This window comes from Mizuhopecten yessoensis, unplaced genomic scaffold, assembly GCF_002113885.1.
Source record: "Mizuhopecten yessoensis strain PY_sf001 unplaced genomic scaffold, ASM211388v2 scaffold4899, whole genome shotgun sequence".
In the NCBI taxonomy this organism is placed as follows: Eukaryota; Metazoa; Mollusca; class Bivalvia; order Pectinida; family Pectinidae; genus Mizuhopecten; species Mizuhopecten yessoensis.
This window is the reverse complement of record NW_018405777.1, coordinates 123,105-150,610: the sequence shown is the minus strand read 5'-3', so window position 1 is coordinate 150,610 and position 27,506 is coordinate 123,105. Positions and strand designations below refer to the sequence as shown.

General features: G+C 35.1%; 1 protein-coding gene and 1 long non-coding RNA gene across 2 annotated transcripts in view; one reads left to right on the top strand and one right to left on the bottom strand.

The window, feature by feature from the left end:
* Positions 1-27,506, bottom strand: part of LOC110450018 — a 79,586-nt gene that overhangs the window by 34,292 nt on the left and 17,788 nt on the right. Inside the window, exons 15-16 of the mRNA XM_021497225.1 lie at positions 20,343-20,379; positions 11,550-11,942 (exon numbers count right to left, since the gene is read on the bottom strand). Coding sequence (XP_021352900.1) covers positions 11,550-11,942; positions 20,343-20,379 — 430 coding nt within the window. The remainder of the gene's footprint in view (positions 1-11,549; positions 11,943-20,342; positions 20,380-27,506) is intronic.
* Positions 19,325-21,821, top strand: LOC110450008. Its single transcript, XR_002462922.1, has 2 exons — positions 19,325-20,004; positions 21,071-21,821. It is a non-coding gene; the product is annotated as an uncharacterized LOC110450008 (long non-coding RNA).

Sequence of the window (27,506 nt, the reverse complement as noted above, 5' to 3'; positions counted from 1 at the left end):
CCCTACCATGAGGGTATTATAGAGAAATCTGCAACCCTCTTAATGATTGTTTAATTGTCTAAACCTCAACAGTCTTTCGGGAAAAACAACCTAAATAATCACCCGTTAGAAATTTCCCAGTCACACCCTTCAGGTAGGGAAAGATTATATTAATCTTAAAGAAAAGATATTGGAAGATACATGATATTAATGTTTATTACATACTTACTAATAAATATGGGTTTTTTGTATATGCGATACGACACAATTGCTCTAACCCATATCAGCCCCCCGCCGTATCACACCCCAAAACCTGTATCAGTTCGCAAAACCCATATCACACCCCTTTTGGAAAAAAAAATGTTTTTTCAATATTTCAAAAATAAAAATAAATCATAAGATAGTAGTTGTTATTAGTAAGTATGTAATAAACAGAATAAAACACGCCTTTTTCCATATAACCCCCAGTATCAACCCTCGACCAATATCAGCCCTCGGGCCTTCGGTCCTTGGGCTGATATTGTAGTCTCGGGTTGATACTGGGTGTGATATGGAAAAAGGCATGTATTATTCTCTATGTATGGTGGGGGGAGCAGAAGTCAGCAGAACACTCAATTACTACAGTCACATCCTAAAAAGTCATATATGTGACAAAATTTTCACAAAATTTTCTACAATTCTTTCTGTACGGTAAGTGCCTTAACTTAACTTGATTTGGTTTGTGTAGGGCATCATTATACACATTTTATAACAACAGAGAGATGCAGGATCTATATGTCTGGTTGGAATTGACAAAAGTTTAGCTAAAACAGGTTTGTTTGACATCAAAACATAAATAAACAGAAGAACCCAGTCAAGGGTATAGATATCCACACTATACAGGGTTCATCACATCAAACATCATAAATTCACTCCTGGGTTCATGTTTCCTAAATTTCATCCATTTACTTCCCCAATGAATAAATTTCAAAATTAGTTTTAACAAAATAAAAATAATTCATCTAGGGCATAAATGCATCCCAGCTTTGAAAGGTATAATTTGATTGCAGCATCCTAGTGAATGACTTATGGGGACAGTGAGCTGTACTAAGTTTACTGCTTCTAATTCACACAGCTGGCCTATAGGCTTATACAGGTTTTCTGCTTGGCCACCACATCAAGAGGACCTATCTTTTCACAAAATTTTACAAGTGGTTTACGGTGAACATGTAAAATTCATTTGACAGAGTGCCTGTTCATCCAGCTCCGCTGGCATGAAAGAAAAACGATATTAGCCCAGGCTGAGAACTCTTCTGGGGCAAACAAAGAAGGTAGAAAACCAGCAGTCTTATCCTTTGGAATCTGGAAGGCCAGTCAAGGATAATGGAACACCAACTAACGCCAGCTTTCTGAGACAGCTGACTTTCCTCCAGGCCCAGCTAGCATGTCATTTAAATCTAGACAACATGGCCCCCGATGCTTCCTCAATTCACAGGGGATTGTGGAGATGGCTTTCAGACCGGAGAGAACAGAAAAAAAAATCTCCATAAAAAAAATGCGGGCCACCCATATTTATTTGATGGGTACCCTATGAGGAAATTGTCTTTTCTTCTAGATGATTGTCTAACTAATATTATCTAGTTGTGCATTTTTTTTTCGATAAACAAATACAGATTAACAAAATTATCGGCAAACAAAACAAATTAATATATTTTTAATGAATATACTTACGCAGATAGAATCTTTAAAAACAAAGGCAATAGAATCACAATGTTTGTGTTATTTGACAAAAACCTCAGATAAAAATAAAACCTATAACAAAGAAAGACTTCGAGCAAAAAAAACAATGTATTGAAAAAATGCTTTATCAAATTGAAAAGAGTTCAGAAGAGAGAGTGGAGATAGACTAAATAATTTGATAGAGTTGCGCCATGTACTCAAGTTCTAAATAACAGGGAAAGATAGAGTTTTAGTATTCAGGAGAGAAGCTAAATGGGTTGATAAAATTGGGCTGTCTCCCATTTTAACCCAGCCACATAAGTTAGTAGATTGAGATCGGCCTAGCTCTCTACCACCACCACAACCAGCACTGACACACAAAGAGCCCCCCAGTCAGCCTAGCCTCTCTGCCTGGCCTCAACACTGCCCTCTAAATCTCTGTACACACCGACTTTCACGTAAAGCATGGTTAGTTTTTTGTGAAAACAAAATATCAGGTCTTTACAAATACAGGAAATTTATGATTTCCAGGGTTGATATCACCTTATGATTCATATTTTTATTTCAATTTCAATATTCAAACCACAAGACTGTGACAAGATCAAGAATTTGTTATGGAGTTCACAAAATACCTGTATACAAAGAATAATTTTGGAATATACAATATACATTTGTGTTCTATATAAATTGCAAAGCTCCAATGTTGATAAATTCAGTGATCCCCCNAAAAGAGTACTTTATTTTCCCAAAATGAAGAAAAAATGAGGACTGCCCAATTTTGATAAACATAATGCTATATATACATGTATTTTCCTTGTTCATGTGAGAACAGGCTGTTTTAAAATTTAGGAAGAAAAAAACACTGATATTATTTGTGAATTCTTTAAAATAACAAAACACCTATTAAGGAAGAATTGAGCATTGCTTCATTACACAGCTAAATTTGGAATGTCCATGCATGCACAACTTTATGCATAGAACATTTATACTTTGAACTTCACTATGGATCTTACAGCCAAGACCCAGTTATTCCAAGTCTTAATCATTCATTTAAGTTTTCAAAATAATATATTGGACAAATACTTTTCATCAGATGAATGTTCAGATAAAGTTTCTGCATGTGATCATAATTATGAATTTCAATATTTTTTGGATATATTTACTTTCACTCTCATGAAGATTATCAGGGTCCAAGCTATATATTGAGACCTTGATTTAAACTCCTCAGGGAGAAAACGACATACCAGAAAATGGTGCAAGACTAGGGGAAAACTACGGCAAATAATGTGCATACAGACTAATAGAATCTCTCACCCCCTTGTGGGTGAGATGTGGGAATCTCAACCCAAGGGGAAGATTCTTATGTTGCCAAACATGAGGCTTTGGCGAGTGTTTAGCAACTTAAGAATCTTTCCCCATGATTTATCTCACCAACAAGAGGGTGAATGATTCTTTTTTCTCTTACCCTGTTCTCCCATTGTGTATCATATTCATAATGTAATGATAACATGACATGCTAAATTCAGGGTTGACATGACATTGATGGATTGTTGACCTGACGTCATTGTATTGTTGACGTGACGGCATTGTATTGTTGAAGTGGCGTCATGCCATTGTTATGAATAGGGGAATCCCCCCCCCCCCCCGTCTCAACCCTAGGGTGAGATAAGGAAATCTCACACCGGTATAAGTGCAGATACACCTGTCCAGGGTAACATGGTATTTTTTTAATTTTTATTTTTACCATCTGGATGTGAAAGCTAAATAAAAAAATATGTTTACATCAGATTCCAAATTGATCAGCTCTAAACTAGTGCAAAACAATAAACAATAGTGCATATTTATATAACAAACCATGCATAAATAACATATTTTGCAAAATAAACAAAGGTTTACACAAGATTTTTCTGATGAAGTTTGCAATGTTTTGTTGTTGTTTATATTTGTTGTTTGTTGTTTATATTTAGTTTATATTTATTGTTTGTTGTTTAAATTTATTATTAAGTGCCATTCCTGTTTTAAATTATATTTCAAATATAAAACAAAGGAATGTAAAACTATTTCAAAAGCTTCAAATATTATATATATATATATATAATAGGGTTCAGGTTGGTGAAATTCCAGTACCTTTCTTTGAAACGTCCCTAATACACTGTATTAGCCGGCAAGTTACTTATGTAGCTTGGTACAGACATTAAACAAGCATTTCATCCTATAATAAAAGGCCTATCATATAATGTATGTATACACAACTATATCAAGCCCCAACACCCACTGGTCCACACATCTGTAGATTTCAAACATTGCTTTTCATTTGATTATAAAAGTAACTTTGAATCGTAATGATGTTCACTTCATACGTTTCTCCTCTGACAGAAGAACGAATGTCACTGTTTCTTTGTACACCTGAAAACGTGAGCCCAAACCTGATTTATTATGAACATTTTAGCTGGTATATATGATGGTAGTATATACATACGGACTGATCAGGTGTGCCTGGTGAAACAAGCCACATACTGTATACACCTGTATGCCTGGTAATAACCCAGACGCCAAGGCAGACCCAGGCGTTATTCCAACAAAACACATTTAGCCTACGCCGAAAATAATTCTGATAAAATATATGTATCTCTCTTTCTGTTCATCACATGTTGTGCATTCAAATGTTTCATTTTAAGAGTTATATATTTCATTATGCACACTATAGTCTATAGATAAATAGACCTAGATATATATTATCTGTGTCAAACTGTCAGGCCTGTAGCTATAGTTAGTCACAGCCCCTCAAGGCCAGCAATCAGAAGCGACCTAGATAATGATTTGGCCTCAAATGGCCCTTTCTGCCAACCTTCCCCCAGCTATTTTCCAGTGGAGCCAGTATCTGCCTCATTTGTACCATTTACAGCCATTTTGAATGCATAAATTTACAATCATTCTTAACAAGATTAGAAGAAAGGTTTGAGTTAATCCTCTGCTTCTGCCAAGTAATGTCCACTATCATCACCTTGATTATAATCCTCTAACACTTCCATGTCATATAATGCTTCTTTTCTATGCAAGCAGCAACCAGTTTGATCTAGCCAGACATTCTGTTTGGTATATAAAGACACAATGATTTAGACTGGGCAGATTTAGGCAGTTTATAGCACTTCAATACAACAGATTCTATTACTTTTCTTGTATGTGGACTCCCAGAAAGATTTGTAAAGACCACAGCTTGTCAAATCCTATTTCCATACATTGTAGTTTTCTAGTTCAAACTACAAGTAGAATCATGCTGTATAGGTATAAGTCTACTAACAAAAAAGACCCCCCCCCCCCCTAAACCTTCACGAGTCTCACTTCATTTATATGCTATTGTGCACAGGTGACATTGTAAGTTTACATTATAGCATGACTCTCCCCTCCTGAAGAGAAACTTTTGAGACTTAATAACGACACAAATTCAAAATCCATAAATTACATTACTTATCATTTATGCAAAAATATCTGTAAACTTTTTCCGTAACAATTGTCAACTCTTCATCATTGCCATCTATGTACATTAAAACTATTGTATTCAGAATAAAAGTGAGTTTAAATCCATAATGATTTATAATGTGTTATATATTTTGTCTATGATGACCTCACAATGGATGCTATTTTGTACCGTATTTGACACAATAAGGACACCCTGAAAGATTTTAACAATACATGACTTTGCAAGTTATCGTAAAGTTCAAGATTTAATAATTTTCGGAATCTTAGGGTTGGTTTTCTTGAATCCACCACAAAAACGGCACTTAACACAGTGTATTGAACAAAAACAAAACCGCCACCGAAAGACACCTGCTAAAACAGTTATCAAAGAATCATTTCAGAATGATGCATCACTTTATCAACGAGGAACTCAACATTGGACAGACACCTTCATGTCTCTGTCGCCAAAAGAAAATAAAAAATGAAAATATGAGGGGTGTTGTAAATGGAAAATGTATAAATGATGATGGTGCCACACTTGTCATTGACCTATGCCAAGCGCCCTTATTGCCCATAGGCGTATGTGTATTTTCTGTATGACAATGAAGTCATGTGATCAAACAAACCTCAGTCCTTGACTGGCTCGAGTCAATACAAAAAACGTCTTACAGTACTTCCTTTGGAAAGTTAGCCTGACAAAGCGTCAGCACGAAATTGGGAAGAACGCACTAGATCTGTATTACTGCGGAGATGAGAGATTGGCAAACAGACAGACTCGGTTCGGTAAAATGACCCTGGAAGCGATCAGAGACAGAAGAACAGGGAAGGTATCTCTTCAGCAGTCAAGGAACACATTTTTCTCTATTGATTTTATTTGGTGTCAGAAAATGTCCTCAACGTTTTCACGGAGACCTTTTCAAGTTCAAAATTCATTTGAAAATGTAACATTTAAATCTATGATGGGTTTTTTTAGGCATGTTATCGCAATATACCACAACAAAATACTCTGCAATACTTAAAACAACTCAAAATATTGTTATAAATATTGAATATACTGTCAAAACACTTTTTGTCCGATATATGGTTTTCTTCTATGTTTTCTTATATAGCTACAAAAGTTCATCATTTTCTCCCAAAAAGGAGGAGGGTCACTTACAGGAGGAGGAGCGCTTATTACGGAAAATACAGTTATACATTTTTTACCCATTACATTTTCTTCAGTTTTACTTATATCAACAATAACAGCACCGGTATGACATCAACTTTTGTATTCCAAATAATTTCAATTGCACACTGTAAAATGATGAAGTATATATGTACTGGCATTAATGAGTCACAAAATGAACTATTGCAATTTATTAGTGAGATGATATATATACACAACCGTAATATATTTACATCATATTTGTAGTCACTGAACATCGGCTAAAAGACAAAAAACAGACACGGCCCACCAGATACTAACTCGTACTTTGTCGACACATATATAAATATATTTGTCAAATGATGTTGTTCTAAATATGTTTCCGTGTTTACTGTAAATGAATAAGTAAGTTTTCCATGTGTTTTTCACTTAAATGACTTTTATGCATGAATCTGAATTTTTGAAAAGAACAAGCTTCAGCCTTCCTATTCAAATACAGATCTATGTACATATTCAAGAGATAGTTGAATTAGTTATCTATTTTCGTTGAGATTTATACAAGAAATGAATAACTTGTGGATAAATAATTTACACAATAACACAGTAAGTCATTTGGCATTGACCCAGAGTAAAATTTGAAATTTACTTTAAAGTTCTTTTCAAATTTCAACAGAAAACCAAAAGCAAAACTAACTTTTATGCTATTAACTATTGTAAGAAATATCCGGCATGGAGTCCGTAAGGTCCTTTCCAAACAGTCATCTACATATCATATTGGGTACACTTACATCAAAACGACTATTGCCCGACTGTCTGATGTTATTTTGAAGAGACAAAAGCTTATATAAGCCCTTTGTCCTGTACAGATATACATAATAAACTTTATTTTCCCTGAGCTGATCCCTAAATTATCAAATAAATTATCACTTTATGACATCAGAACCCATGTTTATATATCAATTATGCATGACCTAGATGACACCGGATGAATAATACTTTCACATGATCAGAAACCGAGACAGTTATCACAGTATAATATTAGATTATGCCACTGTAGTTTTGCTTTCCAGACTCAATACAGATTATAGATGATTACTAACAATCAATTTTGACACTAATGATATTTTTTTTCTAGAATAAACACACGGTATGGTAGATTGATATCTAACCATCAAAATAAGATAACATCAATTATGCTTTTTCTAGACTATTTTTAACTCATTCACCCTTGAAATTTCATAATGAACGATTCCAACCTTTGAACTGGAAGAGTTCAAACGTGTCTTCAGGGGTAAATGGGTTAATGTTCAGATAAGATATTTTACTGTTATTTATAGATATTACTTCATAGTTCATAACTGGTTTTTTTTGTTGCTTGTATCATACTCTATATATTTACATTAGAATTTTTGACACAACAAAATATTTCTTCATGACATTAGATTATATTTTAAAATGTTTCCTATTTAAAAAAAAAGTAATATCATGTGAACACAGGTATTTTCATTGATACCTTTAAATTGTGTGCTATCTCTTAAACAACATATATATATTAAATTAATAATAAAAATAAATAACACATGAAAAAACCTCTCATTTGTAGCATTAACAAGTTTCCTAGAATTTCATCCATGTGTTGTAACCTTTATACATGTAACTTAAGCTGCCTTCAGCTAAGGTGAAGGATTACCGATCAGATGCATTGTGGGAAAAAGCTATAGTAACCACGGTAACCAGCTGAAAGAGTGACAACAAGTCAATATTTGAGCCACAAGCAACCAAGCTAGGAAATAAATCCACTTTGGGGGTGAATTCCCTTTACAGTTTGTAATTTGCCATCCTCATTCCAGAGATCCAACGTTAATTAGACCTGTCAAACTGACTGCATAATAAAGTGAAAACGTAAACTGTTACCAGTAGTACTACCAGCGGTGTTTTGTAAAACCGGTCTCAGATGACAACATACGCACCTGATAATAGGTTGAATTTATGCATACATATTTACAGTGATATAAATATGTTTCATACAATATGACATACAGTGCTCAGTTTTATACCCAGGCAGTTATAATATATGCCAGGTTTGGTAAAATGTGAAACAAAATATTTGAAATCTCGATTTTTATAACCAATACAGATAAATTTTAAAAAACAACAACAATGGAAATATTATTGCTTTTAGCATAAATATCTCTTACAAAATTCTGTAAACAATATGTTATCTTGATCATGAGGCAAACATGCCGAGATCTACTAGACTATAAACAATGGAATGAAACACTTTTCCAAAACACTGCCAGGAACAAAAGATCGGAATTGAAATTGTTTAGAGTTGTATTCTATACTAAAGAGAGGGCCAAGTTCAGACTGTCAAATAGATGCTATACATTTCAATGGAAAATTCCAAGTAAACAATAACCAGCTAAGAACAGGCTCTACTGCCCGAGAGACTTGGAGAAAGAATTTTGTCAGTCTCACCCAAGGGGAAAAGGATGGCGAGAAAGGGTTGTTTAAGGCCACAAACTTGTGTAGGCCCTCCTGGAGCAGGAAGTGCTCTAAATCAATAAACTAGGTCACCATCCTTTGTGGGTAAAGGAACAAAAGGGCTAATATAACTGACTTGGTATATATTTATTAAAAGAAGAGAGTGTCTGACTAAGCTGGCAAAATGTGTGCTTTAGTTAACGAACAGGATATAACATTTATTTGTAGAAGAATTTTGAGTTAGACAATAAAATATTTGGACCAAATTGAAATTACAAGCAAACAGAGCTAGAGCTATCTCAAGTCTAGAACCAGTGTGTGTTTCAAATTGGTTCCCGGAGCCTGCACCAGACTGCAAAGTTATCACAAAATTTAGAAATACAGAAACCGCACGCATACACAATGGAACATATATCATAACAATGCTGTACACCTGGCACAAATTTACATGCATGTATAACTCCTATTTCCCATCCGAAGATAGCAATGTCATCTCCCAAACAATTCAGGCAAATATAAAGTCTCTCTCATCGCAACATATTACAAAAATTCCAAAATTGAAATGACATAAATAGACCTATTACTGCAGTGGGCTTATTTTTTCATTTTTTTCAAATGGAGCCTTTTTGAAACAACTTGGGAAGAAAATATACCAATTGGAAAGGACATTTTTAAGAGTAAACAGCAAATATTGGGAATCCGTATAAATATGAAATAAAACTTTTCAATCAGTAATAGAGCCCATTCAAGTCCAACCCAAAAGTCCCCATATCAATGTATCAGTTCTTAGCACTTCTTAGGTCAAATGGAATATGATAAATGTCAGGAGCCCAAAACTATAAGGCACAACCTGAGAACAAAGAGCAAAGCAACAAACCAAAAGGGTTTCTCTTTGCATTAATTTACCTATAGCTTTCGGGTCTTATGTACACATCCTATATAGTATATTAGTTTATGAAAGGTCATGAAGTTTTGAAGTTGCAGCAAAAGTTAATGTACAACCAACTCCAGATTGAAAAGCACTAAATCTTTAAAACAATATTTCATTTTTGAAACTGGTTTGATAGTCTGGTACCAGATCAAATCCTGTCAGAGAGGTTGACATCTTTAAAAACATGCCTATGAGGACAATTAACTTTTTTCATGGGGCATTTTTGATTGGCTGAGAGACACAGGGAATCCCTTCGACACTGACAAGTCAGGTGTAAGCCATGTTAACTTGAGTTACCACGGCAGTTATTGTTGAGGAATGGACAAACCCCGAAAAAACTAGGAAAAGAAAGCCAAAAAAAATTTGAAAGTTAAGAAAATGTTGACGGAACGACAGTAGAAATGTTTGTAGGCTATACTCAGGAAGCGATATATTTTTTTGTACAATAAGGTCACGCCTGCAGACCGTGAGACGACAATCTTAAATCACCTGAGCACTGCAAGGAGTTGTTATGGTAACAGACTACTTTTTTTAATGTGACTTTCTGACAAATGCTCAGTTTGTAACCTGTATTTTGTATTTAGAAGGTGAAAACTGCAATCTAACCATAATAGATGCATTGTTCCAGCCCAATGCTAACCATGCAAGAATACATGAAGATAAGGGAAAAAATCCAGAGAATTCAGAACAAGTCCAATATCAAACTTTTGGACCAGCAAGAATGTGCAAATTTTAGCCAATTTCTGTCGCCCAAACCAAGGTTTTGGTCAGCACAAGTCGTTCAGTCAAAAAATGCTCGTGTCCAGCAGAGCGTTCACACATGAAAGCATGATACAGGGTAAACCCTAGCTGGATTAACTTTTTAAAAAAGCTGTGAGGATACATTACCAAGCGTATGTAATTTATCTAGATTCTGTTTGAGATATATCTACAGTAAAATGTGATTACCGGCTATGGTACAAGGCAAGGTTATCCAGTTACGCTTTGCTAACAAACTATGTTATATATATATATGTACAAGTCAACCAGATGACAAATTACTGTTCCAGACCCAATTTTCAATGATTTTCTTTCCATATTGTTTTATTCAACTTCAAACAACATAGAACAATGGTTTATCTCCAAACATATTGCTAACTCAACTTCTGGACAGAATTTCTCAGTTCCCTAGCTACACCAATTCGATGTCACTTTCTTGTGTCCCCAGGAAGTCCCAACCAGCTACCAATACACAGCCAAGACACAACCAAGTTTATATAGAGCTGGGTTCAGTTTGCATAAAAGCTGGTAGGACATGGATGAGAAAGTAGGGTAAGTAAGGTTACCAGAAAGTTGTGTATTTTCATCTAAGGCCTCACATATATACAGAGTGAGGAATACACAAAAAATAAAGCATTTCATTTCTGTTTTGAATTATTCATACTTGTCAAACAGGAAAAAAGGATGAAAATTGACAAGATCCGGGAGAGATAATTTATGTATATTGCACATGGTATTGGAGATTAAGTAATATTAAAAAGTAAATTGTAATTATGATCAGTCATGTGTGATGAAGATATATAGCTGACTGACCAGACGTAATAACAAGGTAACCAATGAACAGTGCAGCCAAACATTTAACAACTTTTATCAACCAGGAGAATTTAAGATATATATAAAACTAGTCAAAACTGACCTCACCACACCTTGCACCGTACAAAGTTTTGTTGCAAGTATTATTGAAGACTGAAAGTAGCTAAGCTGTGTGGACTAATTTGTGATGGATTTTTTTTCGGGGAATTTCAATTCCATGGGGACATGCATGCTCTTTAAGCAAATTACAACAGAACAGTATATGTATATTGAAATACTTGCCTTGCAATCCGCGTCTTCTGGTTGTTTCTCTCAAGTCGTAAAACGGCGGACTTCTGCGGGGCTCTGTTACAGTTGGGCTTAAATTTGGACTTAGATTGATTATTGGAGGACTTAGTGTGCTGAAAAACCCTCCTGCTCTGTCGGGATTGGAGTTGGCTTGTCTTGCAATTTGCCCAAAGTCTGTTACAAAGGCAGCGCCATTGCGACCAATGAAGTTCTCAGTATTGGTCACCAAGGCTGTGGGGGAGATTTGGCCAGTCACGTGACAACCGGGAGATTTTGGTAGCAGGTGGTGATAATGTTGGTATATCTGTGCATCTTTCTGGGTGGCGGCTACTGGCATTCTATGGTAGTGTCCAACTTGTATCTTATAGGTTCCTTTTCCGTGCACATCTTCAAGATACGAAAGAAAAAAAATATGAAATAAACATTGATATATATATTTATCACATAATGTACTGTGTTATCTAGTGAATATACCTATGTCATATTTTTTGGCATATTAACCCATGTAATATGACCTATCAGCCCTGTGAGTGGTTGTAAGTTTCAATAATGACGTCACACCTAGGACAAATACATGACGTCACAGACTTACACACTGGAGTCAAAACGGCGTGCTTTTTTTACGTTTCAAGGTTTCATGAAAATTGTCATTTGACACGGATAAATACAACAAATCTTGAGTATGTGATTAAAAGGATCTTACACTCATATGTATTTCATATGAAAATTGAAAAATTCTTAAACTCCTTTCATATATGAAATAGAAATGTATGAAATAGAAACTCATGTAAGATCCTATATTATGTATAATTTATACAAAAACCTGATGTGACCTAAATGACTTAACAAATAAACACATTTTATAGTAAAAATTAAGCAGATCTATCTTTGTTTTAAATTGTTATCATGTAGATTGAACTTATTCTTTTTGTTTTATCCCAAGCTCAAACAGTTTATGCTGAATTGAAATTGATAAATTTATGTGCAAGAATTTGTATAAGGGATATATAAATGAGGCAGGAATATACAATACCAGTGACGTTAATACTACACTTAATATGTCTCTGACAATACGTAAATATTTGCCACACATTAGGTTCACCATTTACTGAACAGTTTCCTTAAGATCAGAGTGTAACCCCATAGTCAGTGGTAATAAAACAAATAATGGCAAGCTATGATAAACTTTAATGAAGAAACAATAAACAAACTTTTATTGTTTTAAAAGCTTTGACATGAGAAGTGTATGACAGGGTGGGGTGCTTTTTAATTTGCTTTTGTTTAGAAAATCTATGCTTATTTCTTTCTTAAACCTGGTGACTAAAACTAAGAGCTGGATATATATCAGAAATTCCTGCAATAAACGGAATTCGACTCACGTTATTGGGGGAGACTACACTTGTATGAAGCTTTATCGATTTTTCGGAATGTGAATAGCACATGTATTGTTTGACAGTAAAACAAATAGAAAATAGGATAATCTTCACTATGTAGCAGTATAACACATCGTACAGCACGTGTTTTCAGACTATGTACACTTCGCTGTAGATTTTAGGTACAAACCTAGTCACGAGGCAACATATACCAGGCGGGGTTGTGCCGAATAAATAGACTACTACAGCAAGCTAACGCTAGCCCGATTGATCCATACACAGTACAGCAGTACGTATGCAGACAACATAAAAATACCTGACCGATTTCTTCACCCAAAAATGGTATGCTAAAAGTGTGCAGCAATGTTAGAACAGCTATATTCGAAACAATGTCCATTCACAATCGCTAATTTAAACGAAGCACATTCTTAATAATGACTGTTATAGCTGCGTAACATATTGGCTTAGTTGGGTTGGTCGTATCTTGTTGTAGGCAATCAACATGGGATCACACGGAATGGTTGCGTTGCTCCGCCAGTTTTGGAGAACGTTTACTGTACATATACTCACCCAAAATCAAGTATATCGATTAAAAGTTGCAGATAAATCCTTTAAACATAGGAACGTGCTGGTTCGTGGTGAACAAAAGTACGAATGACACAGTTTGCAACAATTTCTGAGTGTATTCTGAACCGATAATCAAATCAAGGATTCCCCGCCTACGTTGTGACGTCATATCCGAAAGGAAATACCTCCCTTTAACGGAATATAACGAAGATATCCGACTTTTGTCGTATGCTAATTTTATTTCTAACCTGCAATGATATATATCAAAAATTAATATAAGCTATCTACTGAATATGTAAATGCTATTAAAAGGAAGAAATGGAAACGATTTATATTTTAAAATCATTTTATTACCTTTTCTCTTTCAAAAACAAATGAAGTCATGATGGCATAGTCTAAAAATAGAATGTAAGCTGCATTCGCACCATTGGCTAAACGTCCCAACGTGACAGGTGCTCGCAGATTTCATTGGTCAACATCACGACCTTGAGTTGTTGTCATTGACAGGAGCTATGTAGCGAGCAGGAAGAGAAGCAGGAGTAGAAGAGAGGAAGGTTTGGAAAGTTGAAATTTATCAAATTTGAGGAGAATTCGGTCGTTTTGATACTGCAGAAAGTACAATTCATAATCAACGAATCTACTTATTACAAGGACGGCTTTGGCATTTCATATTTGAACGCTTAAAAGACCGCTGAGTTGGATTGAAGTTGGCAGAACATCGGGCGCCATCTTGAACATTGTTTGTAAACAACATCCTCGAGAACACCTTTAGAAGAAGACTTCGTTCTCTTGGTACTTTGTCTCATTCCTTGTAACAAGGAACATATATTTTCGTGGTTCTTGGTGGATATGACTTATCCACAGATCTCAAACGCGAGTAAGATGAAAAAATCTTCGGAGTATCATGCCAAACAAAGGCGTTTCGCGGGAGGACGTTTTTCACCAAATCGTGGCAAAGATAAAGGCGTACCATCGCCAGTGTCTGCCATCAACGACCCTCGACCTCACCTTTCATCAAAAAATGGAAATTATATCCCGAAAGTTCAGAAGGATCAAGGACGATATGACGGGGAAAATGCTTTCACCAGAACCCCAAGTCCCGACGGACAGTCGAATGGTGTTTATGCTGGGGCAAAATTTAGTGACCCCCCCTCACCGACAGTGCTTCCAAAACCACCATCTCACTGGATGATGAGATGTTCGTTTGAAGAACCTCAAAATAACATTGATATGAGCAGTCAGTTAAAAATGATTCTGAAAGTTCAGGTGTAGTTAGGCCTTAGGGATTCCAAACTTTCGAATCTTAGAGAACATTCCAGAGCTATATTTTTGTAGCAATGTGAATCAGTATTAATTTAAATTTTTTTTTCATTGTTAAAATGTTCGTAAATTTTATATGTAAGTCTCATGTATGTCGATCTCAATCAAAGTTCTTACAGTCTGATCTTTTTTTCCCCCAATCTTTTCTCAAAACCGAAATCTTTGATCTCGCCAGGATTCTTTTTAACTTGAGTGATTCTTTAGTGCTCTTAATATATATCTAAACTAAAAGAATTATCAATAGTAACTGAGTAAGAATTTGTGTTGTTTTCTCAGAATTCTTATACTTGGCATATTTGCTACTTCCGGATAAAGTTCTCAAAGCAGTTTCCTCTTTATGTATTTTTAATGTTTGGCCATTATATTTATGTAAATATTTGATTGCGGATATATTTAATATCTATTTTGATTCTAATTCAACCATTTATATTGTAAAAATTTCAAGACATATATGCAAGAAGAATTGTATCTATGTCTTGCGTTAAAAGTTGATCATGAAATCCTTTATTTTAAACTCGATCATATGTGTACATCAATGAGAAATGAAACTTGTTTTTGAAGAACTGCGATTAAATTTTTAAGTATTATTCATAAAGAAGTATATTTTTGCGATTTTAAAGCAAACCTTATATCCTGGCTAAGACAAAGATCAAACCATTTTATGTGCTGGAAATAGAAATATAAACTTGTTCACTCAAATGTAAATAAAATTTGTAGATAAATAATTGTGTAAATTGTAGGTTTGCTGAAAGTGCAGTAGTTATGTTTGCCAAATTTATATTTTAAATGGAATTTTTACCTTCATAACTTATGTGATAAATGTTGAAATAGATGCTATGAGAAGATGCTTGTGTCTGAGCAGAGGTATAGTAAGTTAGTGACATCTACGTGCCATTATCATCAAGATCATTATTTCCCATTTCATTTATCTATTTTATTTTATCAAATGCAATAGCATTGAATTATTTTTTTGATCATGGTCATCGTAACATGCATATATTTATAAATATAGATTTTTTTTATTTGATTTTTTTCATCCCATAGCCCGTACTTCATTTTCATGTTCCATTAGTCTATTGTGCCAGTGAAACTCGGGTTCATTAAACATCATCATCATCATCATCATCATCATCATCAACCATGTTTGGATGTCAAGTGTGACTTGTTACTTGTGTGAAAGAAAGACTTTGGATCAGGATCTTCGCAATACTGTTATTAACTTTGATGTGGCAAGTACAATCTTGCATACATTTAGCAGGGACTTGACAGTGCTGATTCTGTGATGAAGTGGACAACGGCATCTACTTAATGTTAGTATCTGTGATATGAAGAAGTGATGAAAGTTCCAGAGCTTTTGAAAAATTCTAAGGAAACCTACAGTCTACAACAATTTTTGAAGTGAACAACAGACTATTTCCAACGCCAGCAGATAAAACTCAGCAAAAAGCATTCTAATAAAATACCAAATGCTTCTACTATTTCCCCATCTTTGGGCCCTTTTCAGGGCCCCCCAATTCCCTCAAAGAGTGCCTTGGCACGCTCGAAAAACGCAAAATACATATTTTTGTTTGTCTGTGTGTATGTGCTATGTGTTTGTGATTGTCTAGATATATGTTGGGTTGACGCCTTTCTGGTATGTAAGGTGGAAGGTAAACTGTGCAGAACTAAGTATTCATTTACTAATTAAATGGTTTATCAGAAAAATATTCTAAATATCGGAGATTCAAAACATAATTTTATTATAAGAATTTAATAATGAATCGCAATGATTATATTTCTAAAACACATGATAAGTAATTAATTTCAAACTACTGTTTTCAAATATTAAATTTAAAAGTATTGGTTTTAAAGCTACATACTGATTTGGACTATAATATTGAAGTTGTAAGATCGATGCTGATGGTGAATGATGAACAGACGTGCATTTCTCCGCCCGTGGCAGGTAAGTATATCACGGTAAGTACTTTAACTGCTATAGTATTATATATATATACTTTGAATCCATCATCCGGTTAAGCTGCCTGGCATTAATATATATAGAGAGTTCATTTTGAAAGGGAGAACAATTTCATAGTGTGCAGATTGTTATCGAAAAATTGTACTAGCTGGTCTAAATTTTGATGGTAAGTTTTAAAAAATTCAAAACTTCTAGGGTCATACATAGGAAGACTGGCCACCAACAATATTAAAAGTATCGTTTATAGTACAACAATTACGGAACAAGTAATATAATTTATAAGAATATTATTCTCTTGTTGACTGGTAGGGGATGTGGGGAGAGTGACCCCATACCTTTTCGGGAATCAAATCCCAGAAATATTAGTGAAATGTGAGTGTGTTATCCACTGCACCACTGACCACTGATATATGGCCATTTTAAGCCCCATCTAGTAGCCATGGTGGCAAGATATTTCATCAGGTCTTATAAAGCTGACAGCAAGCAAAATGAAATCGGTCCTTGCCAACATCCATTTGAAGCTAAATAAGCAAAAGGGCAGCAAGGCCAGCTTAAGTAATGGTACATGTACCAATGCTCTCGCAGGGAACATAACCCATAACCTTCCTCTTTGAGCAAGACTTGCTAAGCTATTGGATCGGCTTCAGCTGTAATTAAAATTGGACCAATCATTAAGCTGATCGCTGTCCTTTGCCAATTACAATGGAGCTAAAACAGTCTGGTTTTACCCAGTCTTTTATCTTCCGTCGAAGACCCGACATGAGGCTACTTGAAGTGGAACTCATGGATTTCAGTGGAGAGCAGAAAAGAAAACACCCAAGTTCTGCAGGGGTTTTCCATGTCGGCTGCCTTGCTCACGCAGAATGCAGTGGGTAAGTGCAGGTATGTATATGTATATCCCCAACATACAAGGGGATGGATAATTGTGTACATATATCGCTATGGTCCTCTAGTAAGTTTTGTCTTTCAGCTTGTTTTCTGGCACAGCTTTGGTCTGTCTTTATTAGGTCACCCGAGACAAAGTCTTGAGTGACGTATATTGCGATCGCCTTTTGTCCGTCGTGCGCCCGTTAACAATTTACATTTTCGACTTCTTCTCCAAAACCCCTGAACCAATTTTAATGAAATTTTGCAGAAACCTTCCATGGCCAAAGGTCAACAAAAACAATGGCCGATTTGGTCCCCAGCCTCCAGGGGCCAAAACGGGTCAAATTGACTAAAATTTCAAAAAACTTCCTCTCAAAACCCAGATATGGTAGAATCAAATGCTCTTCATAGCTGGAAGGGTCTTAAGGTGCTTTACCAAAATTGTGAATTTCATGACCCTGGGGTCTCACGTTTCCCCCTGGTGGGGGGGTAAACTTTACTATAGTTCATATAGGGAAATCACATTTTGGACCAACATTTGTTTAATTTCCATTGGGAGTAAATCAATTTGGGTTAGCATTATCAGCATTGGATAGCAAATTGATGGTATGCACACGTATATATGCGCCCTGACTGACCCCCCGGGGCTGATTGGTGGGACAAAAAAGGGTTGAACTGACAGAAATTTCTAAAATCTTTTTCCCAAACACCCAGATATGGTAGAATCAAACACTCTTCATAGATGGAAGGGTCTTCAGGTTTATGACCCTAGGGTCTCGTGCTTACCCCCTGGGGAAGGAGGGGGGGGGGGGGGGGGGGCAAAATTTATTATGGTTTATAATGGCAAATGATACTTTGAATATTACATGTTAATAACTTGATTGGAATTATAACCTTGAGTTGACAGTTTGATACTTTGAAAATTTTGAGCCAGCCCTACCCCCAAGGGCTGTAGGGTGGGGCCCAAAGGAGTGCTAGTTTCAAATACTTTTTAGTCTTAAATCTGTATGCTAGAAATTGAATAAGGTGGTTTTATTGTTTTTTGTCACTTTGAATAATATTTCTGCTCATGTTAAAAACCAAATCAACTCTCTGTATAAATATATCAGGTGACAGTTAAGGCCCATGGGCCTTTTGTTTTGTGTAGGTTCCCCTTGGTATGAAGTTATGCATATGTTTTCTTATGAGACTTATGATATAAATATATCTTTGATTTTGACAGTCAAGGTTTGTTAGTGCTGTTTCCCAGGAAGTACTGGAGGGGTCTTTCTCAAATTCTATATTCCACCATCCTTTATTGTTCATGGTTACTTTTGAAACTGATCAGATATACAGAATGGCCGACCCACAGCCATCTTCGATTTTCAACATTGAAGGTTTGTTAGTACTTTTTCTCAGGAAAAACTTCAGGAATCTTTCTCAAATTGATATGTTGGTTCCCCTTGATCCCTCGTTGTGCATGTTATATTTTGAGACTGATCATAAAAACAAGATGGCTAAAGGAAGAACTTGACAGATCTTTCTCATATTGCAATGATCGATTCTATTTCTTTCACATTAAGTACTGTACTAGTAAATATATGAAATGACAAACTCACTTTGAAGGTTGTCTTTTATACACAGCAGTATTAAGTTTAGATCAGAAGTTACCTCAAGGTGCATTTACTGTTAACATGACTCGATCAAACAGATTTGAGAAAAGATCGAACTGACAAAGAACTAATGAAGATGGTACAATGGTGGGCACCAAGATCCCTCTAGGATCTCTTATATGACTAGGTCCTTGGGTCATACATTTGAAACAGCTGAGATGCCCACCCAATAACCATATATATATATACTTGAACATAAGTCCCTGGATCATTATTTTAAATTGGACTAGATCCCTATCCTACAGCCAAAGATGAAAACGAGTATGCTACCAGAAAAAGCTTTGGAGGTCAGTCCCCACCCCTAAGGGATATAACATGGGCACACTAGATCCCAAACATTTGACAATATATAAAATTGCTAGCATGAACATATGCATACACATTAAGAGGTCCATGTATTCATTTAATGAGAACATTTTACCATGATCGCTTGAATATCTTAGTGCTCAGCCTGGTATATGAACTGGTATTGTCCAGCTTATTCAGTATTTTCTGGTTTAAGTTTAAAAGATATGTTTTATATGTGAATGTTACTATACACATTTCATATTTTCCCAAACAAATCTCGATTCCTCTTCTTGAAAATTTCAGGAGTTACAGCAATGCTCACTTGCTTTCTCTGCACCCCAGGAAAACATGACAATATCACTGTACATGCCACCCTTTGGATGATCTTTTGATGTACATCAGAAGAATGGTGCTGCAGCTTAATGGTAAAATTGACCTGCTTTAAAGTTCAGTGTCGCTCCACTGTAATCTTTCAAAGGACATGGTTCAGGCATCTTCTGAGCAATTGGTCAGTTTTAAATTCTGAAACCAATCAAATAGCTAACCATGTGCCTTCACTTTTGTCATGACATATTCTAGATGTGCTGAAAACAAATTTTGAGGACAGTCATAGCTGTGCTTAAAAACAACAAAAATTCATTTGTTATGTGAAAGAGACTTTATGAAGGATATGATTCAGTAGAGAGTATATCCGAGGTTATATACATTAATGCATCCTACTTGTTCTTATGCTTCTGAAATAAAAACAATTGGTACCATATACCCATCACTTTTTCTGGCAGAGTCTTGATGTGTTGAAACTGTAATCACAGAAAATACTAGGTTTATATTTTCAACTTACACCAGTAGGTGCTTGTTAGATAGAACACCTCGTTCTCCACCTTGTTGGTGCTATGTAAAACATATGACGCTTTCCATTGTTGGCAGTTATAGAATGTCCGCCTTTCAGTGAAAACACATGATTTCAAGATGATTAATCCTTTTAAAACCAAATACAATTGAACTGTGTCCAAAGGGGAGGGGGAATTAGACAATTGGTGTTGGAGTCGGACACTGTGGCTAGAAATAGAGTGAAATTTTGGGGAAACGGTTTGTCAAGATGCCGTCACTGGACATGAAAAATTAAATTTCCTGTAGAAGGGGACTATATGAAACTTTAATGAATGTTGTAGTATATGCATTTTAGGAATAGGAACAAATGTTCATTTAATAACACTAAAATTGTCATTTTCTCCCCAAACCAGGAGTTTATTTAGGGAAAAAATGTATATAGGTATATATATATGTCCAGGGAAATATGTTTACGGGTACATTTAATTAAATTGAACCAAATTATTATCGCTGTTTAGAAAACTATTTGCACATGATTTTGATAATCGCCATACAAAAATCTTTAAAAAAAATAAATTACTCTGCAATGTTTCGATATAATGGTTTAACTGGGAATTGCAGACATTCTGGTAAATTTTCAAACAATGTTTACCATTCCAGATTTCATCAAAAAGTGAACATTCCGGGTGTCATCAAATTTGAACTTTTCAGCTGTCAACAAAGTTGAACCTTCCAGCTGTCAACAAAGATGAGGAAAAATCTACCTGTCATGAATTGAGAACATTCCTGATGTCATCAAAGGTGGACATTTTAACTACCAACGAGGGAGAACATTGAAAGTGTCATGGAGTTGAAACTTCTAGTTGTCAATGATTAAATGCGAACTTTCGAAGAATCATCAAGGGCGAGAAATCAAGCTGTATCAAGGTGAACATCCAGCTGTTATCAAAGTGAACATTCCAAATGTCAACATGATAATGTCAATAATGCAGAACATTCAAAAGTGATAATTTCTAATGACATCAAAAGTGAACATTCAAACAGAAAACATCTGAGGTGTCAGATATATAAGTTAAACATTGCAGGTTTCGTCACAATTGACGAGTGTATCTCTACAATGATGTTATCAAAGTACTATGAAAGCTTTTATCAAAAGTGAACATTCGAGGTCAATCCAGCAATCTTGAGATCATCAGTGACAATACTAAAGAACAGTAGAACTTGTAACTTAATGTCATCAATACCGAACAATTTATGCATACGATTATTATGCGACACCATTTTGTTTTTAAAGCATTTAGACATTACTTTAGATGTGATGATGCTATGATGGACATTTAAGGAATATAATATCAGTTAAAAGGATACTAGAATTATATATTTTTGACATTGGAGACATTATCGAAAACAATTCAAAATTTTCTGAAGATTTTTAAGACCAAGACAAAAGTTGGAAAGTTATTCTTCCAATGTTATAAAAGAAATAATGACCAAAGCAAAGTATTATGGGGTAATCCATAGTTTCCCATCAGTCAGACAAAAACATGGGAAAGATGTTGCTTGTATCCACTCCTACCTACCTGTGACCAAATTTGGGTCAGAACACAGATAAACTACATGTACCCATTAAGATGTGAAAGATATTTGATATTCCAGATTGAAAGAATATCTTTTACAGTGATTGAATTTAATTGATTAATAAAAGCAATTTCTCCATACTATTGTCTTTTTTCTGTTATAAATTATGCCATTTGCAACTTAAGTTCTTGATGAATCATCAATGCACATGTCAAGTTTGGTTGGTGTAGCAGTTTCAGAGAAACAAATTTGAATGCAAAAAATTCATGTTGAATGAGATGCTGACACAGACAATGGACCATGAAAGGTAGGCCGCATCCAGCATTTGATGCATGGGTTGAGATGTACTACCTAAGATGCATCTTTAGTCCAAGTTTGGTTGGTCTAGCACTTATGCTTTCAGTGAAACTAATTTAAACAGGAGGCCCAATGGGCCTGAATCGCTCACCTGGTATTTATCTTACTTTTAATCTTAAAAGTGGCTTAAAATACAGCTACAGGCAAAATACCAGTATTTTGATTCAAAAGAATCTATTAAAACATGCGACACATGTGACCTTGAAAGTCGAACAAAGTCATTCATTTGAACAAACTTGGTAGCCATTCGTCACAGCATGTTGCTGGCCAAATATAAACACCCCAGGCATCTTGGTTATTCAGAAGTTGTTAAAAAAATTTAAACATATTTGACCCCTGTGACCTTGAATGGTCAAGGCCATTCATTTGAACAAACTTGGTGGCCCTTTATCCCAGCATGTAACTGGCCAAATATCATCACCCTAGGCCTCTTGGTTATTCAGAAGTCGTTAAAAGATTTTAACATATTTGACCCCTGTGACCATGAAAACGGATGAAGGTCATTCATTTCAACAAACCTGAAGGCCCTTTATCCCAGTATGTTACTTGTCAAATATCATCATCCTAGGCCTCTTGGTTATTCAGGTGAGCTAACAAAAACTTAATGTTGATGGAGATGCTGACAAGGACAATGGACCATGTAAGGTTGATGTTGCCGGAAAAGCAACACCTAAGTCTCGCTACCACTACTTCGTAACGGCGTGACAAAAGTGCCCTTTATTCCCACATTATGTTCATGGAGTCCCTTGCCTCAGGGATGTTCAAGAACAAACTGATTAAAAAACTGTTCTCAACAAGTGTGAAAACTAACCCTCCTTTGGTTGTTTTTCACACCAAACTGATATCATGTAGTAGTATTGTAATTGCAGACGAAATTGAAATGTACTGGCACTTTTAAAAATATATTTATATTGTGTTTTCATGCACAAAACAAAATGCTTAATAAATACAGTTAATTGTTTGTCTTTTAAAAATATTATGAATAGAAAGGTTTTTTGGGGTTTTTTTTGCAATGAGATTTATAAGAAGAATTATCCTCAATTTACATTAGAAGTGCCAGTGTCATCCCATTACATGCGACAAAGAAAAATAAAAACGAAAATTTGACAGCAGCAAATGATTCATATGTTTATTTTACAATGTTCAAGTTCCAGTTCTTTAAAAAATATATAAAACATTACATCAAGAAATTTGTTTGACAATTTAAAAGCTAACTTTAAAAACTTTTTAATTAGTAGATGCCACCTTGCCACTAGCATCCTTGTTTTAGTGACATATAATTCCATGACTTGCTAATAAACAAATTGAACTCTTTTTAAGATTTTGAATCTTGAGAATAAAACTAGAACATAAGATTCCACCAATATTTATATTGAGGTCCATCATTATATCATTTGCGAAGCAAGCATGATTATATCCCTCACATGTCCTGCCCAGAGTGACAGATAGAAGAGAAGATAAGACGCAATATAGACACGCATACACAGACACTCGCTCACCGCACTCGCCAAAGGAAAGGCAGGAAATGGAGGGATATTCACAAAATACAATTACCCTATGTGACACAGAATATCTCAACCCTATCATATAATTTTTGACGGCTAAGGTGTCGGTTGTTTTAATCACTCCGGGGATTCACAAAGATGGAGTTGCTCTCTGTTGCTTATCATGGAGACAATGGAGCATTGTCTCCATCTATCAGAGATTTTAATTAATTGCCAATCATTACTTATTATGAAAGTATGAAAATGATTTAATTGTGAAAGGAAATATACATTTTTCCATTTGATTTTGAAGGAAAGACAATCTACACATTCGAGTCAAAATGACATTGTCTCCTATCGAGGATAATTTAGTGTTCATAGCTAAAAAAAATATGCTCAGCAAATATGGCAGAATAGTGATGTGAAAGCTGTTGCAAAAGTCTAAAAAATCCCTTGGAAGTGGATGCTAAATTATTCATAAGAAGCCAATAGATTTTCAAATAAAGCATATAAGTTGTTATTACAGATACACACTGGATACCAATACATCCGTTCTGTTGGCTGGTTAACTAATGGATGTTGTATGTTAATTGCACAATGATCAATGGCCTTGATTGCCTATATGTGAGCATAGCAAGTCTCCCATCATCAATACGAATGTGAGCATAGCAAGTCTCCCATCGTCAATACGAATGTGAGCATAGCAAGTCTCCCATCGTCAATACGTAGATACATATTTTGTGCCTACTCTTTTATCTTTTAAAGGTTATTTTTGTGCACCTTTTTGAAAAATCTTCTGCAAAGAAAAACATTTGCTCATATGGAAGGTGACATTGGTGATCTAGATACAGTATCTGACCTAACTAGTGTCCATATACCCCCNTCAAATTTTAAACTAAAACAACAAACTTCAATAACTAAAGCAGCTATGTCACAAAACTAACAAAGAACCAAAAAGTAGAAAATCCAATTGGTATATATAGCAATGAATGACCTGTTTGAATAGGTTTGGTTTGGTTTGGTTGTGTTTTATTTGCTATTAACAGCTATGGTCATTTAAGGACGTGCCTGGTTTAGGTGGTAAAACCACCAACCTACGGCCAGTACATGGCAACCTCCCCAGGTAGGTCTCGAACCCGTGACCCAATGGTGGAGGGCTAGTGGTACATGTAGCAGAATGTCAGACGCCTTAACCACTCGGCCACCGTGGCCCCTTGATATGTTTGAATATGTATTCAATAATATTTCAGTAATATTTCTTGCCCTGAACACTAGATAGGTGGAATGCGGTAGCTATTGGTTTTTACATCACACATACTACTATATACAGACTAATCATAAATTTGGTTACTGAAGACAGTGGTTGGTCACTACAGATATTACATATGTACATTTAATAATTGATCGTCATGATGTACTCCAATGATAATACAGTACTAGTATAAAATGTTATTCTATTTGTACAAATACAAAATACTAAATTATACATATATGTAAGATTAGATTTTAACATGTAACAGGATATTTCATCAATTGCCAGTATAAGTGAATAACTACGAGATTAAGGTATTTCACTAAATAGAATATTTAGCAAAGTGCAGTTAACATGAACAATAAATGAACAACCTTTCTATCAATGATCATGATCAATAAAATTCTAAAACAAATGCACATTTTATTCCCTAGTTAAATCAACTTCAGCAGAAAATTTGTATTGCACTTTATTACTTCAAACATGCATAATTTTTCAATCCATCCGATATTGATATTTTTTTTATCAACAATGAATTTTCACTTGTCAATCTTGATCTAGTTAGAAACAGATTTTGTCCGCCCCTCCATCAATAACAACATTAAGAGACCCTTTTCATGTTAATAATATTTAAATACACTTTATGATATAAAATTATGTTTTGAATACATTTTCAAGATTATTTATGATATAGTAGAATTTAGTTTATACACACATTTTGGTTTTCAAATTACAGTTACACGGTTAAAATGAAAGTCTTTTTGAATGTTTTCAAGAATATTTATGAGGAAAATAAAGGTTATGATACTGTTTATTACAGATCAAAAAAATCATGAAAGATTAATTCAACTGATTATGAAAACATCAGCCTTTAAAAGTTCCCTTTGTGTGCCAAGAAGCCATCACTGCACCCTATCACTTCAAACATAACTAACGCGAGGTCACTAAGAAAAAAGTGTGCCTTGTAAAACAGCAAGATCTGGCACAATATGTACAATGTCACAGTTTTAGTTCATATGCTACCAAGAAAGACGAGCCTCCAAAATCATCAATCCGATTCTTAATTTATAAACTAAACTCTTGATATTACAACTGGGATTTACTTGAGTCCGAGTCAATTCCTCAGACTTCAAACTCAATTTCCCACATTGAATAGACCACACTGGACACAGACCTGGCCGAACACGAAAGCTGATGACTAGACAGATTATAGAAAATCTTAAAAAAATCCTAAAAAAGGATATTTCAACGTTTTAACAGATGTTTGATTTGTACACAAAACGGACACACATATCAATATACATATATACAACTCACTTTGTACACAAGCTAGATACACATAGCAGAAATACAGCAGTGTTCTATATCGGCATTTTAAAATCAAACACAAGACCTACTAATCATTGAAGGAGTTGACACAGTGTTAAGATAGGTAAGCTATTCACAAGCATTGCGTTGAAATAAATAAAATACTTATATATAAAATAGAAGCCATGAAGTCTAGTGACACATTGTCACAACTCTGGTAGAAATGGCTGGACAACACCAACAGATGGTGAATCAGCACTATCTATTATAGTCTACATGGTTTGGCACACTAGCTATGCTAATATCATAAACATGGCACATAGTTCTGAAGAAGTGTGCCGTAACATGTAAACTATAATAAATAGTGCTGCCTCACCTTCCGAGGGATGTTGTCCAGCCATTTCTGACTGAGTAATCATTACTTTTTATGCTGGACTCGTGTATTCCCTTAAGAATCCGTCCACAGAAGACCACCATAACATTTGTATGATTTTGGATACGGATGCTGAATCTTGTTTGCTAATATTATCAATGTTAACATCACATGCCAGTTCTGCTCCTGTAAAATTTTATTTAGTTGGTAATATCCGTGGTTCACAAACATTTTTTTGTCTGCTTTGAGATTCACAAGAATTTTCTTTTTACCCAAGATATAAAAAAATCACAAAAGTAATCAAATAAACAAAAGTTAATTGTAAAAAAGATTTTCGGGTATTTGCTATGTGGCAAAAATGAAACCTTTATTGTCAGTTTTAAAATAAAATATAAAATGTGTTCCACCCATTTATAGATCGGACATGACATTGTATATAATAATAATAATGATAATTTGAGGTTCTTATATACTGCTTTTTCACAATCTAGTTCGTAGGTCGTCTCAAAGCGGTTCACAAATTATTATCCATGGTTATAGGGCCTTTGCAACCAGCCAATATCTTTCTCAACTCCCTTGGGAGCATACAGCCGGTGCTAACAGCTATCATTCAACAATTCGAGCACTTCCCAACCACATACTCATTTACAGCCGAGAAGACTGGAACAAGCGGAGTAAAGTATCTTGCTCAAAGATACAACACAGTGCCGTACCATGACGCGAACCTGCAACCCTTCGGTCATT